General features: G+C 38.0%; 1 protein-coding gene across 7 annotated transcripts in view; it reads left to right on the plus strand.

Annotated features, from left to right (window-relative positions):
• Positions 1-10,725, plus strand: part of letm1 (leucine zipper-EF-hand containing transmembrane protein 1) — a 29,096-nt gene extending 18,371 nt beyond the window's left edge. For all 7 annotated transcript variants that reach the window (XM_038728254.1, XM_038728255.1, XM_038728256.1 and 4 more), the window contains one exon: positions 878-10,725. In XM_038728254.1, the coding sequence (XP_038584182.1) occupies positions 878-1,030 (153 nt within the window). In that variant the 3' untranslated portion in view covers positions 1,031-10,725. The remainder of the gene's footprint in view (positions 1-877) is intronic.
• The last annotated feature ends 11,031 nt before the right edge of the window (positions 10,726-21,756 follow it).

Consider the following 21,756-nt stretch of genomic DNA (forward strand, 5'->3'; position numbering starts at 1 on the left):
CATTTCCAGATAAAATGCTCTTTTTGAGTTTTGTTTCAAAGTGAAAAGGGTTAAAAATGGTTTATTACAGATCAGGGCTACTGAACATCAAAGGATGAGCTGTGATTATGCACATATGTAGCACAATATCGCACCATAAGACTTGGTGGAATTTGCCTGCCAAGTGTCATTTGGTTGGGATTTAACACATCACCCGTTTATCAATGTATGTTAGATTTATGAAAGACACATGAGGTTTTTTTTTTGTGGTCTTGTTTCCTTCACTGGTTTCAAGTGAGCGGGGCTCAATTGGAAAATGGTGGTCCCATACATCCATGCACCACATCTTCCCACTCCAATCTAATTTACTGTTTAATAAATATTACTTGTGGATGTCTTTATTCCCCAAACTAAGCTTTTGCCCATTTTAAACAGAGAAACAGTGTGTAAAGAAGACTCGTCACTATACGTGTAATATATATTGCTGAAACATTGCTTTCTAAACAAAAATATTGGCGGGAGTTTTGAGAAGCTTCAGTTACTGTAGGTTAGCTGCTATCTTCTTCTTCTTTGAGTTAGCTGCTATTTTTTTAATCAACCCAGTGGTCACACACATAACACGTCATCAAAAAGTCACACCCATGTCCCATCCTTCTGGCTCCCCATTGTTATACTGACGTTGATTTGGCTCTGTTACCTCCACTGCTGGCTTAACAGCGGAACAACCCGTTTTATACAGAACTGTAAGCTGGAAAAATGACACAGAAATTGCCGCCTTGAACAGGCTGTATAAACAGGGCTTTTTATTCTTGCCGTGGAGTTTTATTGTTGTATGGAAATATTTAAGATTGGAAATCTTATTAATCTAATGAATTCCTTTTGTCTTGCATTATCTCAGGTGGTGGAACTGATCGACAAGGAGGACGTCGACATCTCCACCTCTCAGGTGGCCGACATCATGGTGATGCTGCAGAAGGAGGAGAAGCTGATAGAGAAGGAGAAGGCCAAAGAGAAGGCTGAAAAGGAAAAGGCAGCTACACTCAACAGCTAACTTATTTTCCGTAAAGACTCGCAGTACTTGTAAAATATGACCACCACAGAAGTTTGTGACTAGCACCCGGTCACAAAAAACTCTGGACGCCAGATCGTTCTGGACAAGTCGAGAGAGTCATGAGGTAACAGCTGGCTTCTCAAAATATAATTTCAACATTAAATGAGTTCTTAGAAAATTTAAAAAAAAAGGCATATTGCCTTTTAAAACGCACAACATAAAAAATAAACTTAATTTGCCATTATGCTAAACTCTTCTGGACTACTCATGTATTATATGTTAATATTTGGTTTTGTGTAATTTAACTCAATGTATTGATACAGGGAACACAGTGACTTGAAACCATGGTTGTTCTCCCAGCTTAAAGAGTTGGCAAAGGAGCAATCTATCAAAAATTATGTTTGGAAAATATATTAGAAGATGTATTGTTTAAAAGTTTGAGGTGAACTGTCTTGCCTTTCATTTAATTTGTCATCATCTCAAAGAAATGAGAAATCATTTCTGGACTTTGCACAGTAAAAATCATTGTCATCACCATCACTACACTCTTTTCCTCTTAGATTTTGTTTATCCATCATACCGCCTATTGTAAAGTAACTTGTACTTGGAGAGAGTAGCTTTTTGCCAGCTGGAGGATGTTGAAATGGTGGCTGCAACCAAATATGTAATTATAATTAAATTAATAATTACACACAACATAGACATTTATTAAAATAAGTTCATCATTCACACTAAAAGAAATAATTAGAGAATTCAGGCAGTAGAAGTTGTGCATGTTTGTCTAAAGAGCCAAGGACTGAAGTTAGCAACATTTACATCAATGTTAAGATTACTGTACTGTAATTCATTTTGATTTTTTTGTCTCGTTTTAGCGCTGCTCTTCATATCTATTCCTGTTGTGTTTAGTAGATGTCTGTAAAATGCTAAAGTTGCACTGTGGCACATTTAATTACACATTCTGATTATTCCAAATATCAACAAAATGAATCCGTAAAGACTGACTAAGGAACACTGAAACAGCACACCAATCAAATACTGGTCAGTTGTTGCTGTGACAAGTGGTAGTTTGACTGAATGTTAAGTAGTTTACTTTCTGCACTTGAGTAGCATGGTCATGGTGGTAATGTTGACCCCCGTAGTTTAAATACAAAGTGGCCTTCTCTTGACACAGATACTATGGAACATATACTATTGTGTATTTATTTTTAAGTGTTTTAAGAAGATGGTAGTGCTCTGATACTCTTCTCACCGAGGACTGACTTGATGTAATTTAGTTTTGGGCTGAAGAAGTCTTGATGAATTCAGTTGTAGATGAGTTGTCACATACCGAGTCCTTAGTTTTGTTATATTTGCACTGTAGCGATGAATGGGTGTAGGTTGTAAATAAGGACGAAGTGAAGATTTCAGATGATACTCGAGTGAACTACTGACTCTGAACTGTGTTCACACTAAAGCAGCTTGACCGTTGTGTGTACTCAAACATATTCCAACTAGGGCTGCAACTAATGATTCTTTTGATTATGTCTGCTTGGTTTTATTTAATCATTTAATATATACAATGTGGAAAAAAATCCCAGAAAATACTCATTACAAGAGCCTCAGTGGGTTTGTACTGCGTGTGTGGTTTATAAGGCATTTACTGTCTATTAATGAACAGGCTTAGTGGGAAAAACTGGCAAGCTTTGAATGGTTGTGATCAGTTTCACATTCATTTAGCTTCTGCAAGGCATAGCTGTTGTTTTTGAATCAAAATAAAATTGTTAGGTAACCAAGAAAAACACAATAATATGACTCTCAGCTGTTTCTGGATTGTCCACACATCGGCACAGTTTGCCAGGTTGCTCAGCTCTAAAGCAAATAAACGGACTTCTGCTCAGTTCATGTTGTTTGCAGTGTGAACTCAGAGTAAAGGGTTGTTCCACCTTTACTGCTGAATTGCATGTCTGGTAGTTTGTGGTCAGTCATCCCTCAGTTATTCCTCCACAGTAACTGGAGAAGAGCTCAGGTGTAAATGTAGAAGACAAAGCGGTACTTGAGATAACACTGAGCATACAACGCTTCGTTTAATCCGTTCCTGGAATCTGCTGTCATACCTGTGGATGATTAAGAGGTTGTTCATCTTACATCAGGCACTGTACCAATTGAGACCCAGCGCTGCCTGACAGGGCGAGGGTTCTGCTTCGCCTGGGTCCAGTCAGACTGATGGGTGCAGGGTAAACACTCGCCCCATACATGGGCCAAAGCCAGCTTGACTGGAGGGTTGTGTTTAGGTTAGAGACGATCCGGCGAGACATGGCATGCTCTCTGCCGCATAAATCAGCAGTTAATGTAAACACGTCACAGGAACGTTGTGACAACCTCTCGATAACACTTGGCAGAAGAGAGTGGTGTTTGTGTCCCCCTGCCTGACAGGTCGGGCTCAGGGCAGTGCTGCCACTGTTCCATTGTGGGTCCAGAAAGGGTTGAAATGAACAGAATTTGAATTTAAAGATGCTGTATTGATGTAACGGGCTCCAGGAAAAAGATACAGGTCGCAATGCAACATCATCTGGTTTGGCCAATAAAATATGGACAGTTACTCAGTTCTGGTAGATTTCTTTACCTTTTCCTTATAACCTGCCGGTTTGTAATATTTTTCCAGAGTTAAAATTTCTAAACCACTGTGCAGTGTTTGGGTGATTTATTCTTATTAATATAATATTTTTGTTACTCTTAGTCAATTGGCAGAAAATGAAATGGCAACTGTATGATAATTGATTAATTGAAATTATTTCTCAAGCAAGAACGCAAAGAAAATGTACTACTTTTATCTTAAAAGATGAATATCAACGGAAGATTAACTGATAAAATCTTTGTTGATGCCCTTCAGTTCGGCCTTTCTGGATCGTATTTCATCTCACAGGTACTTGAAACAGCACAGCCCTTGCATTTTAGTTATCTGGAAACTATGATTGTTTGATTGCTTTGTCCAACCAACAGTCAAAAACCCAAAGAAATGTACTTTACAATGATGTGAAACAAAAGCAAAACCTCATATTCCAGAAGTTGAAACTAGTGAATGTCTGGCAGTTTTGCTTGTTGAAAGACTCAGTTATCAAAACTGTCTTTGATTTTCTGTGGATGAACTAACTGACTAATTGTTACAGCTCTCATGCTTATTACAATTTAGTGCCCAAGGTGACATCTTCAAAGTGCTTGTTTCGTCCGAAAACAAAAAAAGACACAATCTGGAATCAGAGAATTACTTAAACAATTTAGCAATTATCAGAAATGCTGTATTCTTACACATGTTGTGCTACTGCAACCCTAAAGGATCATTTCATGTACTAGACCATTAATTGTGAGGATTATATTTCAGCTATGCTACCATGAATTAATTATGATGAAAACCTGTTACACCTTTAAAGGCATTCAAGTTATCCATTTTGAAATGGAGAATATGAAAGAAACCTGATATGAATATCAGCAGAATGCAACATTCTAGTAATACAGACTTAAAACAATGTTTATATTTCCAAAAAACAGACATCTATTATTTACTCAACCCAAAACATAGGTTTCTGCAGCCGTGCATAGTAGTTTAGTGCGTCCTCGTCTCTGGCTGGAGTGTGGGGCTCACCGCTAGCAGCAGTGTTGCACTGTGATGTTAAAGCTGTTCTCTTTTAAAAACATTAGCTAAACAAAAAAAGTATCTAAGGAATGAGGAAACAAGGGAGACAGTTGGCAGAAGATGCTTTTTGACAGCAAGTTTTAATCAGTCGTTTTTCATTCTAAACCATGTCCAGGAGCAGTGCCCTTTTTCTTTTAGTGACTTTAATTTGATATTTTAGGCTAGTTAGAAGAAGAAATAGATTTTTGATACACTAGCTGTGTGTTAATGTTTGGACTCAGGGTGCGACTGTTCAGTCTGATGTGGTTTGAGCAGCTTTAGTACCAGCAGGGAGATGGAGTTAGCGTGTTGTTATCTACGATACAAACCGTCCTGAAAGATTCCTGTTGAGTTTTAGGAGACCAGTTGTGGATTTTCTGTACTAGAAGAACAAAGATTTAAAGCAATAATTGATTTATGCATCATGTATCTTTTTGAATTTTATTTTTCTCCACTTTTGAGTTGGAACAAAAGTTTATTTGTAATAAATGTAATTTAGAAAAGAAATGAAAGAGTCCTTTTGCTGTCAGCAAGAAAAAGGATGCTATAAAACGAAAAGGCAAAGAAAGTGTTTTGTGCATTCTGCTTCTCTTCTAGAGATCAGGCTGTTTTTCTGCTTATTTGGGAGTTGCTTGTAGTTGATTATTGAATGGACTTTCTGAGGACCGACCTTTTACCCTTTTAAGTATTTTGCACTAGCCCTTTATGTAGAATATATATAAAAATGTATCAACATATTATATTTTCTCTTGAGGTGGATGTAGGGAGAGCTGTTGAGTTGTAGAGAAAAAGGCAGCTGGAGACTGAAAGCAGGCTCAGCAGTGTTTCTAAAGTCAAGGAAACAAGACGTTTGCTTCTACATGACCTTAAAGCTCAGACCTCGCTCACGTTCATACACAGGTCTGGAAACTGAAAATGAAATAGGTGTAGAAAAATACATTTAATTGCATTTTAAATAACAATGTAGCCACCATGTTTTTACAAAAGGTTGTTGTTCTAAAGGTGGCAGAAATGGAGCAAATTTTTCACCTCATGTCATTCGTGCAAATTTGACCGCTGGACCTGTTGTGTTTATTCGCCTCAAACAGCAAATGTACTGCACCAACTGTAAGCTAGCTAGCTTCGCTCAAGTGGAAATGGACATTTGATGCGAATTGCTTCGGCCAGTGCGAATCAAATGCCTTCTGTCTGAACACACAGTAAAGATTCATTTTCAGCTTGGAAATGTTTAAAAGCCTCGTGTTGGGCCGTCACTTTCAGTTTACACGGTATTAAACCCCAAACTAAGATTTAAAATATACTCTAGGAAGAAAAACAAATAGGTTTTAAAAGAAAATCTAACAGCAGAGACAGAAATTATTAAAAAAAAATAAATCGAGGTGACATATTGCAGTATATTTTGTCACCGGGCTGCAACTTTAAATATTAGTCTTTTACTCAATATAAAATATAAACTACTGGAGGTTTCAATTTGAGAATATGGTCAAGTTATTTATATTATTATTACTATTAGTATTTAGTATTAGTAATTTCCAAAGTTTTTTATTCATCAAAATGCAGAAATGTTCTTCAAAAAGTGACCGGGTACTGGGTTTTATTTTAGTTTAACCGAAATCTCAATTGTACGAAAAGCATCAGTTTTCTTTTTTTAACACACAAATCAAGTGTTCATGTAACAAAACAACATTTACAAGATGAATCATAAGTGTTGAATAAATGATGGATGATCCTTTTTTGTTTGACTTTGTTTCTTTCCTGTTTTTCGATCCCTCCTCATCACTTCCACACTGCCATTTTAGGTGTGTTTCATCCTTGCAGCCATTTTTTCCCCACATTTCTCGTCCCAAACCCTCATTCCTGATTCCTAACCAGCCTCCCCACACTCGCTGCCACTCCCCACAGAGCCACCCGCCTCGGCCACTGGAATGCAACCAGACATATTTTTCCAGTGACAGTTTTAACATCAGTGTGTATGTGGTTATTTTGACAGAAAAAGCAGGATACACAAATGCGTAAAAGACATAAAAGATCTGTTTTTTTTTTTTTTAACCGTTATGTGCACTGATCTTGAGGAGCTTAAATCTCTTCCCAGTTTCCAAGTGTAGTTTTATCTATCATGCTATCAAGCTGAAAACAAATGTGATTTCATGGCTATCTAAAAATCCGTGAAAAGATTCTGTGAATGCTGAAATGTTTACAGATTATTTTGCTTGTTAATATTGAAGAAATTATTTTTCAGGGTTAGAGAATTTTTTATTCAACCCCGAGTGTTTGTGTATAATAATATCAAGATCTTAAATATAATCTTTAAGGCTGCACTAAGATTTATGTAAACATTACAGCACAACTATCTTATTGGCCAAGCAGAAAGCCGACTCCTCTGACCTCTAATATCTGTTTATCATTACGCCTTTAAAAGCGAGTTTGTGTTTATGGTGCAAAAGAAATTCCCACATGAATGATCCACAGATGTGGTGTCCAGGATATGGCTGATGTTTTTTTTTTTAAGTCAGAATCTGTGAACTGTAGATTTGCATATCCATATGGACTTCTGATATGGTCATTTCACTCACAAAGTGAAATTAAGAGTAAAATCCAAACTATTTCTTGAGTACTTTGTCCAGAAAGAGCTGGATTCACAAAACTAGATGTTAAAATGTTAAAATTTAATCTCACAGCCATTTTACCGTCACCAATGTTGATACATTTCTTAGAACAGCCTTAAAAAAAAAACTAAAAATAACCTTGAAAATGAGTCGTTTTAATCAAATACAATTTAGCTTAGTCACATAGAATTTTGTGGAAAAATTTTAAACAGCCAACAGGGACCTAAATATGTAGACCTGAACTTGGTGAAAGCTGCAGACACCCTGCCCCTTACACCGAATGAGACAGTTAAATGTTTTCACACTTTGCTCCTGCTCCCTGTTTCCATCCTTCATCACGTCTCTGCAGAGAATTAAAGTTTTTTGCACCTCAATCCGTCATGGGTTTGTCTGGGCTTCTCTGTCAGGACGGTGAAGTGTCTCGGTAACGAGCCGACAGTGACGGCGTTTCAGACCTGCAGCCATCTAAACGATGAGACACGTTGATCTTAAAGTGTGAGCTGTCTGCTTCAGGGAGTTTATGAGGGAGGGTATTCTGATGAGAAGGTGTTGATTACAGAGGAAGAAAAGAAAGGCCTTAGAGGATCTGAGTGCCTTCAAAAACACCAAGAGACAATGTTGACAGTTCTGTGTGTGCAGTTTGTGATCGGGTTCACGCAGACTAAAAGTGCTGAATCCCTTTTAGTGTTGAGACTGAAAATGTCATACATCAGTGTGTGATGCCAGATGTCAGCTGCCTTCAGTTTTTGTGTTTGTTTCTGTGTGAGATAAAATGTGGTTGGTTCATTTGTTTTTAATTTCAAAAGGTTGGAAATTAATATTTGCACTGAATATCAAATTTTACCCTGAAACTGAATTGTTCTGCCACTCTAGCGATTAGTTTTTGAATTTGGATTTATAGATTATTAGTATATTTATAGGAATTTGGGCACAAAGGTTTAGAAGTACTTGACTGCACAGACAAACTAGGCTAATGGCATTATTTGGCTGAAAGTGGATTTCAGAAATGCACAATGTTTGCACAGTATGTGGTCTGTAAATACAAAGTATAGAAGTATTATTGTATATAAGATGATGGAGGATGTTTTTGTAGTTATTTAGAAATGTATTCCTTGTTTTCACATGTAGGTTATATATCCAATTTGGAAAAAGTGCATAAAGGATGTTATGAGAATTTTAGGAAGACTGAGGTCATGAGTCTGAGGGGCTTTTTGTCCCAGAATCTCCCTGACAATTTTTTCAATATTAAACCAAGAACACAATCCTTCCCTAACCTTAACCATGTTCTGCGAGTGCCTAAACATACCCATAAAAATGTTTTAGTCTCTACGAGTGGACATTGTAGGGAAAACAATACTTTATGTTGTCAGTGAACTTTTGCAGAGATGTTCAGTGTGAAACTTTAAGTTGCTGAAATTGCTACAAAGTAAATCCAGAAAACTTGACCTCAGTGTACATGCGCACTAGTAATTCGGTTTTGAGTGTTATCGTGGTTTGGATCATATTCAGGTTACGATGTTTACATGGAACATAAACCTGTTTCTTGTCAGCAGGGATAAGAACAGTCGAGTGTTATCTAGGTTTCTGATCATCTGCGTTGGTGGTGGTTTGTTGTTGACTCCTCCACATCCTGCTCGATAGTTACCTCATGCCAGTTAAATCTGGCCGCACTCTCCAATCTGCTGGATCGGGCTTCTATATCTGATCGCAGTAATGGAAAATAAGTGACAGTGTAGTTTATCTTCTGCTTTGCCAGTGCCCGGAATTAACCTCAGTGTGCAGAGCCTCATTATCATTATATTTTTTTTAATTTTACTGACCAACTAGAGTTGAGTACGCACCTGCACACATCACACAATGATCAGAAACCTGGGCCTGTTATTAAACTGGAATTCAAGTCAAATTTAGATAAGAAAGTAAAAAGCCTTTAGTTTTAGACTAAAAAGGTTTTTGTCACGTTTTTATTGACCTAAAAATGCTCTTTAATGTAGGAGATCTCCAGATGTGAGACAGTTTTTAGCATTCCTCTACAGTATATTATTGGTCATGTTAAACAATACTCAAACTGAAGTAAAAAGCATTTTTCAGAGTAATCAGTTACACACTGCAGCTGCTGTTTTCTTGTAAGCTGATAATGTTGAAACACAAATTTGATGTTATGCCACAAGAACCTTTTCATTTCCTACTTTTTCCTTCCCTGTTTTTTTTTTTTTTTTTTTATATATATCATGAATACATACATTCTTGTTAATTTCTACTGGAGATATTAAACGTTTTTACTTAAAACAAAGTACCTTTCCTAAAAATCCAAATAATAATAGGCTTTTTGACTCTTAAATTAACTCCTTAGAGCATTTATTTTAAGTATAATTCTTTCCTGGATAAGATGTGCAACACATAACCCAGATACTCCAAAAACCCAGTTATAACTTGGGATACTAATGTGCACGTAAACACAGTCGCAGATGGGTACAGCCTTCATGAGAGTGACAAAATTTAACTCACTCGGACTAAACTATTTAAATGATTCTCAATCCAGATTATGTGCTTTTTTCAATAACAAGAGGATGAAGAAGGTGAAATATGGGTCTTAGGTCCCTAAAGTGGACACTTGAAACAGCAGAAGGATCATTATAATGGTCCTAACCGCTGTATACACTGTCTGAAGGCCTTCTTTTAAAGTGCAATCTCTGTAAATGTAAATATGTTAAGGAGCTCACTGGATGTTTCCTTGCGCAGCAATAAGTACCAACGCTGACTGCATGCTGAAGAAGAGTTTACCATTTATTGGGTTGCATGTCAGTTTACAGATCCAAATGTTCATCAGTGTAACCTTGACTATAATACCTGAATCTGTATTTTCCTGCTCTGTTGGATCCCTGCTGCTGCTGAGAAACACTATCCACTGATTATATTTCAGTGCGGAGACTCTCTCCTCACATCTGCTGTGTTGATCTTGTAAAGTTATTTCTCAAATACGTAAACTGACTGCACCGGCCTGCTTCACTCAAGAGACTGAGGATAAAAAAAACCCTTGGGGCACGCACTGCTTCTTCATGTACTGTTAAATCTCAAGAAGAAGAAGTGAAGAGTGACTTGTTTGAACACACGCTGATGTTCATTCAGCTGAAATGTTATCTCATCACAGGTGCTTCATGCGCATGTACTGTGACATTGTTCTTCTTCTCTGGCTTTCCTCTGGAAGTCCAGTGTTTCCTTTATTGTTTTCTGTAACATCAGTGCCTGGGGATCATTGTATTCTGGCTCCACATCCGTCCCTGTTTTTGTTCCCAGTTATGGTTACTCTGCCTAAAACAAGTTGTTCTTGGAGTCTTTTGTTGTTGTAAACACATTAATTGTTAACATCTTGTTTTGGGTCCTAAAAGGAAATTGTGGTCTCAGTGAACTTTTATGTAAATTTCTCATTTCCTCCAAAGCAAGAATGAAACTTTTTTTTGTGTGTGTTCTGAGAGCAAAATGTAATTTTAGAAGTTACAATTTCATAACAAAAAAATGAGGGTACAATGGTTTAGTACCATGAAATTACTCTATCGTCTCCTACTCAGTTGGTCATCAACATTATGTTTGTCAGGCGAACTTTGAAGTTATTTTACAGCTGTGTAGACTGAGGCCAGTTATAAAACAATGTGGGCTAAAATACAAACGTATCATTTCTTGAAATAATTAGGACACAGTTGTCTTGCAACTCAACTTTCTTGGAAACAAAGCTTTTGAACAAACAATTAACATTTTCCATTTGAGGCTTTTTCCCCCCCTTTTTACACTGGGTGCAGTCAAAAGTCTGGGAGACGGCAAGGCAGTCTTATATGTCACTGTTCATACACAGAGGCTATGTTTTATATAAAGGCAAGGAAATGCATTAGAACAACATTTAAAAAGAATCAAATGGAACATAGTATTTATTTTGAATAGAAAAAAATGAGATAAAGGGGAAGAAACAGGAGGGTGAAAGCTGCAGTGTCAAGATAAGTTTATCTGTAAAGCATTTAATTAAATAGTTTTTACACTTTCCCTCTGACCTTTGACTTTCAATTAGAACAACAGACTGTTCATCTGTGGGTGAACTTTGGGTTTAAAAATTGCAGCGTGCAGAGCCAAACAAAAAGCCTTACAACTCTAAACAGTGTCGCTCATTTGGCTGCCTTCAGTAACTCTAATGTTGTACATTCAAGAAAACTTTTATATAAATTTAATGTCTTCCATGTACTTTTTCCATTTAGTCAGTTGTCAGACTGTATTTTTAGTTTTAGCTGCGTTAATTTTTTTGGCTACATGGGGGCAGCAGAACAAGCTGTAACACCGACATAAAATCGACGTATAAAATTTGTTATTGTGAAACAAACAGTTGCCTATTTGCACATCCAGCAGAGAGCAACACTAGCATGCATTTGGAGTTGTGTTTCAAAGTCTCTCGATGAATTCACTATGTTCACCAGTTAGTTTTTGACTTTGTCTGGGTTTATAGCTTATTTCCCTGCCTGCTACAGCTTGAAATGCTTTTACTGAAGGCGGAGTTTGCAGGCCATAAGAACAAAACCATGAACCCAAATAGACTCTGTAGAGCTAAAGGACACTGCAGAGCTCTGCTGTAGAAACATCTGCAGATAAACTGAATTTAAAGAGGCTGCACGAATCAGGCCAGTTTTAGTTTAAATTACAACACACAAACACTCATTGTTGCAAACTGATAATGTAACACCAATCAGGTGATGTTACTGTGTCCCTGCAATAGTTGGAAACAATATATGTTAATTTAAGAAATCCACCCTTCATTACATCTTAAGGCCTTTGCAATACTGCAATAATAATACTCATTAATAATGTAAAAGGTGTAAAGAATGTACATTTAATCATCATTATTTTCAAATCATCATTTGTGAAATAATAAGTTACACCAGTGACATGATGTTATAACATCTGAATTGTTTTCAACTGAAGGTTTTATTACCTTTTCATGTTGCTACATTATCCTGTAGTTATTACATTGCTTCAGGCTTCATCAGTTCAGGTCTTCTGTGATTGTAGCTCAAAGCGATGTTAAAGATTTATGGTCACCACTGTTCTTCCATTAGTCACGACAGCTGAATGTTTATGCACTACTTTAGAAAGCTGGTAAAGGATAAGAGTGTAAGAACCGTGACGTTTGGAAATTTCACACGACATTGTGGTTGAAGTAGAAGTAGTATAAAAGTATTCTGGAGCATCAATGAAATCTTCACAAAGACCTAGAGGTTTATGAACAAGAAAATGCCCCCGTCTTAGGGTGAAAACTGCAACCACACTGTTGTCTTCTGCGGTTTAAACCGCACAGTGCTGTCTGTCTGCTCTGCTTACTAGTCTGATGTAAATCTGCTCTGCTCCTAAACAAAGGAGAACTGAACACATCGGAGACATCTGGATTGTTCAGAAGCTGCTGTGATCACGCTGTTACTCATATCGCTTGAAACAAACTGCAATAAATCTCTCAACACAGCTTCTGTGGTTCTGTCTTTTCCAGTAGCTATTTATCTGTAATAGAAAATAACCCATTTTAAATTAAACCTATACTGATGCTTTGGGCTTGTGTTCATCTTTATAAAACATTAGGTCCTTCTCTTCTCTGTAATCACTGCTAATTGTAGCTTTTGTTTCCAGTATATCTAAGTTCTTTAATAATGCTGTTAAGTGAATTAATTCCTCGTTGAAAAGCAGTATTAATTGTAGAAATTTCCTGTCTATTGAAAACATCTAGTGAAAGACTCAGCATTTTTTTATACTTTTAGTAGTAGTTTCATACTTCTAAGTTAAGAATAAATAAAATTGAAATGGCTCAAGACTTTAAGGTGCAGTACTCAATCAACGCTTAATACAAAACAAAGATGTAAGTTAAAGTAAACGTACAATTGACTATAATAAAGCCATAAATAGAAACTCAGACAACGATAAAAGTTCTGTTGAAAGGAACTATGAAAAAAACATTTAGGCAATAAAATAAATGACTAATAAGCAATTTCAGATTCAAAATATCAGCTTTCAAACCTCCTTAAACTGATTGTATGGACATTAATTGGGCAGCTCCATAGGAGAAGAGTGCCTTGCTCAGAGGCTGCTCAAAAGAAGTACAATTCACATCATTTAGTTTAGTGGTGTTTGCAGCCTGGCCACTAGATGACAGTGTGTGACAGGGTTTTGATAGTGTAGATAAATAACCGCTCTCACTGGTAGACTGTGACTTCTTGTTCTGAGTGATGAATGGGCAGACCAAAGTCAACCTTCACACCTTTGGAGCTTCAGGTCCGATGGGAGGGGTTTAACCTTGTTAGGTAAGTTGGCAATGACAGAGAAAAGAAAAACAAATTGACTTTCAAACACGTCCCTGTGATTGTGTAATCTTTCTGGTTTTATGTTTCCTTGTAGGGAAACTCAAGCCAACCTGGCATCTCAGCAGGGAAAACAAACCATAAAATGTGTTTTAAAAAGGCTTCATCCAACTGAGCTGAATTTAAACTGGATCTCCTTAATGGCGAGTTAACTTGTCAGTTATTGGTAAATTAAAAGCACATTGTTCTACTTATTTAAAAGTGTCACAATGATTCAGGATTAATAACCTTCACAAAAAGAGAATGAAAGATAGCTGTATGGATGAAGTACTTTACCTGATCTGTAAGGATCCTTTTCTGAAATAAAACACATGGTAAAAAGTCTCAATATTGAAATTTTACTTTGATTTACAAAAAAGTGAAGTAGTTGCACCGAAATTGTCCCAGGTGTGTGAAACTAATTGTGGAGAGTGGTCCTTGTTTTTGTGTTAATGCTTCAATATTGGAAAACTAAACAGTCAATGGATATATAATGACACACCATGCTTCTACATGACACAAACCTAAAATGTCTCAGATGGCTGTTTTATGGATTTGCTAAAGAGTTTTTGTGCTTATCTCAAGCCGAATCTAAAACCTAAAGATGGCAGCGGTTTATTTTAACATTGATACTATTTTCTAATGAGCTACTGCACTTGAATGAAAAACTAATATCCTGCACATACATCCTTGTCCATAAATAAATTGGTATTTTCATTTGTAGATTTAGATCCAGATGCAGATTAAAAATGTCACTATATGACCAAATGTACGTGTGCTTTCATTTCCAATTAAGGGAAATCACATTGTTGTGACAGTAAATGAACACAGTAATTCAGGCGATAATGTTCTCAACTTTGTGGCAACAGTTTGTGTTTTGCCCTTTCCTGTTTCAACATGACAGTGTCGCATCTGCACACAGTCAGCGCCATGAAGAAGTGGATTTCCAAGTTTGCTGTGGGAGAATTTGACTAGTCTGCACAGAGCCCTGATCTCAACCCCATTCAGCTCCTGTAATGAACTGGAACACTGTGAGCCAGACCTAATCATCCAACTTTACTGTTGGACCTCATTAATTCTCTTGTGTCTGAAACCAGAAGAGCGGAGGCTGTTATAGCAAAGACTAATGCTCATAGTTTTGAGATGACATGTTCATTAACCACATATGGGTGTAATGGACAGGTGTCCATATACTATTGGCCATGTAGTGTATTACTACTGTGCAGTTTTGATGTGGAGGCATGAGGTCTCAGAAGAAGGATAATACCAGCACTGCAAAATGACCTGTAAGCACAGTACTCGAGTAAAGATATGTTATTTTACACTCTGGTCCATGTATACTGTACAGGAGTTTGTCTGTGTGAGTTAGTGGGCGAGCTACACTGAGGCCTCTCTGTTGGAGAGAGCGTCTCCAGGCAGGTCTCCCTTCCAGACCAAACACACATCCATCTCAGTCTCCAGGGCTGCCGGTGACCTCTGCTATCTGGCGCCGAGTTAACCTTCACTCTGGCGTCCACAAACAGCCTGGCTCGTCACCGGAGGCCACCCAGCCTCTGTGGTCACTCACAGGATTCAGTATTAGTGAGAGATGATGAACGTCACCGAGAGTACACACACAAGTTTTAAAGAAGTAATAAAACTTCCCAAACTTCTCACAGTGGTGGTGTTTCTTTGCGCTGCATGAGTTACATGGAGATACTTACTGGGAACTGCTCAAACCACTGCAACCATAGTCTTCTTCACCAAAGAGACTGCTGTTCCTAATAAATGCCATGTATGTAACCAATATGGAGCTTAACATGACACCCTAACCATTAAAATCAAATTAAAATTTGATTTACACAGCAGTAGTGACCATCCAAAAATAAATAAAATACATCAGATTGTGCTGAACATAGTGATTAAAATACAAGATCCAGATTTGCAGAACATGAAGGTTTCTTGTTTGGATTCTAATGCAGGAAAATGGACAAACGCTTGTTCAAAAGGTTTTACCCTTTGACAGATCTTCAATGCACTCTCTCATGAAAGGATATACAGGCTGTTATTAAAGGAAATGACAGGTTGCTCTTGTGGGTTATTTACTTGCAAATCTGAAAACCTAACTTCTAAGGAGTAAGAGCTCCTTTGTTTGGAAACAAGCTCATCTAAAAAGGCACATGATGATTCATAAAATGGTCTGTAGACGGAGTTCAGGATGACTAGTCACCAGCAGCCAGAGGACTGGATACTTAATTTATCAACTTTAATTGATATAATTAATCATTTATCTATTTATCACTGACATTATTTTTTATTTTCCTTAAACCAGCCATAATTGATTTTTTTGGGCGATTTCAAGGCAGTGATTTCAGACGCAGCCTTTGATTAGCTTAGGTGTTTTGTTAACCTCTTAGTGATTCAATACATTTTCAAAACTGCCATGTAGGCTGCATCCAAGACACATAAGACGAATATATGTGACTCTCTATTCTCTGCACGCTCAAATCTCACCGCCTTTATGAAAAAAAAAAAAAAAAAATCCATGGACATCAACATAAATAAAAAATGACTTCCTCTGTTTATCATGAGTCACGACAACTGCAACATGTTTATGGAGAGCCTTTACCGACTCTCCCGCATGCAAATCCCCTTAATGAAATGCCCCGAACCGCTGGACTAATAATGAGTCAGTTTTCAATATAAATGCAGATGATGTTTTCAGGTGACTGGAGGCCAAGCTTCGGCCGGCTGTTCAGGTTCAGTTTTGCGCAGAGAGATAGAGGGAGGGGGACTGCAGCATTGTCTGGCAGGTGGTAAGGCCTGATGCACGTTGCAGTGTTGGCATGTCTGGAAGGGAAGTGGGCGAGCAGCGGGGATGAAATGATGGTTTTTAAATAGGGTTTCCTGGCCGTTTTCCTCAGAGACTCATTAAGAGTTCCAGTGGGTCCTGGTGTTTGGTGGCATCACCAAGTTCAACACCAGAGAAACAAAGCAAACCCCCGACTGCTGCTTCACTGGCAGGAAAAACTGCTGTGTGTGAGGTATTGTATTGTAATGGGCACTGAGAATAATCTTTGTGTTTTGTTCTATTTTTGTGAGGACCAATTTTAGCTTTAGCCCTTCCAATTTTGTGGACCACAACTTTTAGACAAACATGTGCATCTCCACATGGGGAAGTAATATTTCTATATTTTTGGGTGTGAGTGAAGAAGATACTTTATTTTATTAAACCCACAAGGGAAAATTCAAGGTTTTTTCACTCTGTTGTTATTATTGTTGTTTATACACACACACACACACACACACACTTTACATCAACCTGCCCAAGGACCTTTGACTAAATCTGACATTTTTACATGATGGTGGATGGTAGTGTTGTAGTCAAGACCACTCTAACAGAGACCAAGTCAAGACCAAGACCAGAGTTTATCGAGACTAAGACAAGACCAAGACTTTTAGGGGCTGAGACCAAGTCAAGACCAAGACCGAGGGAGGGCGAGACCGAGTCAGGACAAAGACCAGTTCCCCACATTACATGACACACAATAAAATGTGGAACGAGAACATAGGTGCTTCTCAGATTGATCTGAAAGATACACATTCCCATTAAAACACCTGTAATCAATGTAAGCATCTTTATTCAACACTACCTTTCCATGCTTACCATTGCAGGGAGGGATGACAGTTAACGGTAACAACACAATTTATTCAGGGTTATTGGCTTCATTTGAAGCAATACGTTTTACATACAATGAAAGTTACAATGTTAACAAATAAATCAGACAATACAAAAGCAATTTATTGATATTACCAAAGTTATGGTCTTGACTGGTCTTGAAATAAAATCCTCAATTATCGAGACCAAGATAAGACCAAGTACAAATGTGGTTGAGTTTGAGACGAGACCAAGACCATCAAAAGTTGCCTTAAGGCCGGTCTCGAGTACTACAACACTAGTAGATGAGCCAATGTTGCCGTCTGTGGAGCCACGCTGCTCACATGGCTAAAAGCAAGGAAATTTATTAAATTGATGGCAATTGTTTTTTTTAAATGAGGACATATTTGTGAAGATAGGAAGGTCCTTTGGACGTTTTGTCCGGTTCTAACTTTTTGAGATAAATGACGGCCCTCAGTAGTATAGAAGATCAAACATCGGTGTGTGCGTGTCTGTGTGAGGTGTATGTGTGATTGTCTCTGTCTGCGTGCACATACATGTGTGTTAGTTAATGTTAAAGTAAGTAAATGATGCAGGGTTGTGTATAAGTGATGTTGTGTATATAATTCTCTGAATGTTGGTGTGTGTACAGGTGCCTGGTATGTGTGTGTGGCGTAGCAGATAAAGCTTTATTGTTCCCATTTAATCACCATCCTCCCTCTAATTGGCAGCTCTCTCACTGAGGGCTTTTTAAAGGGCCATCATCAGCATTTTATCACCATTATGGCTAATTCACACCACCGCACAGAATGAGACGTTTTCTCCCCCTGTGTAGTTATACATTCTGAACAAATAGAAAAGAAAAGTCTGGGTTTATAAATAACCTCTTAGGTCAGCCAGTAGCGGCCAACGCAGGTAAAGTGAAATAATTCATATCCTGTTCTGAAACCAGCGTTATGTTTGTTTAATAAACACACATTCCTCCACTCTGGACAGCAGGGTTGGAAGTGTTTTTGGGCTCCTAAGTTGGATTTGACTCCCCCACTCACCATGTGCAATGTGTTTATTACTTTACGCTCCTTGATGCACCCAGAGTTTGTTATGATACATTTTTCAAGGCAATTTATAATGAGTGGCTCCCCCAAAAGCAGCATAAATCATATGTATTTTGTCAGTTTCCTGAATGCACGAATATGGAATAAAAATTCGAAACAGTGGTTTTGCATATTTGCATTAGCCGGCAATGACCATGTAACTTAAAAATGAGGGAAACTAATGTTTAGTGTGAAGGAGTTCCTCAGCAGAGTTGGAAGTCACAGCCAGTTGGATTTCATAGTTCACTGAAATGAAATGAGCCAGGACGGCTCAGCATCAAAAGGTATTTGAAGTGCCCTCCTTTTTGAAGTTTCAACTGAAGTAGTATTTGCTTTTAAGTGTTGCTTTTTCCAGAGTCTCAAGTCCATCTAGAGTCTCGGGGCAGTCAAATGGGAAGAAAATCCAATCTTAGAGGTCAAAGTTGAGTTTCAAAAACACATTTTTGTGACGTAAATCTGCCTCAAGTTCAATTCTTGGGTCTCCATTTCTGCCAGTGGCCGCCTACAGGTAGGAAATAAATGTAAAAATCCTTGGTAGGTTACGTGATAATGAGCTAAATCGTGAAAAACCACTATCATGGTGCTTTGAAGTGGCATCCTGCAGGCCAGGAAACGTGCCACGACTCACCATATTGCCCTTACCACCACATTTGGGCCCCTTCCAGCTGTTTCCCAGTGTGACAAGATTCTCTATATTTTCCTCTATGCTAATGCAGTTTCATCATCTTTTAGAGAGCTTGCTTAGCGCCGTACAGGACACACTGGCGTGCATCTTGAAGACCGCTCTCAAGGTAATCAGGGGACAATTAATGAAGTTTCATAAAGAGCTGGATGAATCAAGTTGCATTCTCAACAGCACAGAAAGTTTAACTCTCTCTTACACCACAGACTCACATCCTCCCTCCCTCCTTGTCTCCCTCCTTAAACCACACTACAGATGTGGTGAGAGCTCTGCTGTGGGAGGGGGAGAAATAAAACCAGCTAAAAAAGACAACTTGAAAGAGGAAGAGCGCACCGACGGGCTGCCAAGAGGATATTTCCATCTTTCTTAAAAGCGTCTCTGTTAAATGGAAAACAAATGTGTGATTGATGTGCTCGACTTTGGCGATGACGACAGACGAAAGAGAAGAGAGACCGTCCCCATCTTAAAATGTTTGCTTTGAAATTAGAGACTGGAGGGAGAAAAGCAAGAGTGAAAAGTTATATGAAGTAACAGTGGGAAGCAGAAGAATGTGAAATTGCTTTGATGGTGAAATAGACATATTTTCTCTAAAGCTTGTGATCAAAAATGCACAAGACATAAAAAAAAGGGTGTGAAAGTGAGACAAGAAAGATTTACTATAATTAGTGTACTCAACCTTGACGAAGAAGTACTCAAAGTAGTTTAAATACAAAATAAACAAATTGACCTTGATGAGTGGTTGCTTTTAATAGACTTTGAAAAGTGGCTGATGGGATGCCACTAGTGGTTCAGCGGCATGTGTCGATCCCCTAGAGATCCATGTATGTATGTATGTATGTATGTATGTATGTATGTATGTATGTATGTATGTATGTATGTATGTATGCATGCATGCATGCATGTACCACTGGTACATACCGTTTCCTAATGGTAGGTGGCCACTGTCACTGTTACACCAGTACCGTCCCCTGATGCATATGCAAATGTATTGCCAATAGATTTACAACAAGTCCTGTTGTAAATCTATATTTTATGTAAATTTTAATTAACAATGTAGCACAACATAGCACTATATATAAAGGGATTTGTAGTATTTGTATCTTTCGTCTGTTCTGTTGGGATATGTGTGATGCTTTTGAAATACATTTAAGGCAGTACTTGTTGGAAACTAGTTAATTGTCTTTACATTTGCATATGAATCGGGGGCAGTACTGGTGGGACAGTGACCTACCACTTTCAAGCGGCACCTGCCATTAGAAAACGGCATGTGCTGTTGGAACACGAGTGGCAAACCACTCTTGGGATCAGCATATGCCGCTGAACAGCTAGTGGTACACCATCAGCCACTTTTCGATATTTCTGTGCAACAACTTACAGAGACATCAGGGCCTAAAATCCAGTGATAGAGACACTGGAGTTTAAATCCACAAATGTAGCACTTGCCACCAGAAATAACTAGAGAACTCAAACTACTAATGCTAAATAAATACTTAACTTCCTGTCATGGCCAAAGGCATCTCAGCTCCCGCTGGATTTGGAATCAAGCCTTTATTTCCAATAATTGCATGGTTATGGCTGAAAAACGATCATCATCTCTTGGAAATTCCTGATCAGCAACAAAAACTGTTCTTTGGTCCAAGTCTGTCCATCAAATGTTGTGGTAGTGTGTTATCAGGTATCGGAACAGTCTGCAGGCAAGCAGGCAAGCACACTAATAGGGGTGAAAAATTAAACCTTTTTGGCAGAGGTAACCATAAATCACACCCCTTTTGCAAAAGGATAAGCTTTGCACAATGGTGCCTTTCAGTATTTTCAAAAACAAACCAAGTCCAACAACTGAAGTTGTTCCCTCAGTTATTTTTTAGCATTAGTTATCACTTTTAGAATAAATAGCTAATTTCAAAAGAAGACCCAACAAACTTCAAAAATATGTGGAAAGAGGACCTGGGTGCAAAAAGTACACAACATAATGGGAACACACACTTGATTTAACTTCATCAGTGTCTCCTTGTTTTTTTATTTGTGTACAAAAACAGAATACTAAAAACAACAATGAATGATTTTTGATTTGAATTATTTCCTTTTCTCTAAATTGCCATCTCTATGGTAAAGCTTTGGTTAAGTTTAGTCAGCTAAAACAAAAAGGAGCTTGAGGGTTAGCTAATAGTTGATCTTGGAAATGGCTGTCTGGCAAAAAAACGTCCTCTTACTTGGTGTTTCCAATACCTCAAATGTTTGAAAAGGCAAGAACCATCCAGAGAAGAATAAGTGGTGTGTGCAATGACAAGAGACTGTGTAGACACTACAAAATGTGTTCTCTCTGCTGTCTCTGAACACCAGAGACCATGAACCTGTGATCACATGACTAAAATGCCAACAACAAACTAAACTTGATAGATGATATTTGTGTGTTGATTGGCAGGTCATGGGATATGAACCCCATGTTAAATTCTCATGCTTTAGGGTCAGGATGGATGGGATGGGACATGATCTTTCCTTTGCACACCCCCCCCTATTAAGTTCTTTTTAATGTGCTTGGAATTTTGGACACACATTTTGGAAAAAACAAAACAAGATTCCACTAAGCAAACGTGTCACCAGATAAATGCTTATAAATATTGGTTCATAACCAAACTGTTGCACCACACCTTTTGCAGAAGCTACTCAATGCCCCCCCTCTGCAGGCAGGTGACCAAAGG

The sequence above is a fragment of the Micropterus salmoides genome, unplaced genomic scaffold (assembly GCF_014851395.1).
Source record: "Micropterus salmoides isolate LMB-PRFRI ecotype aquatic unplaced genomic scaffold, ASM1485139v1 Ms_hic_scaffold_19, whole genome shotgun sequence".
NCBI classification, from domain to species: Eukaryota; Metazoa; Chordata; class Actinopteri; order Centrarchiformes; family Centrarchidae; genus Micropterus; species Micropterus salmoides.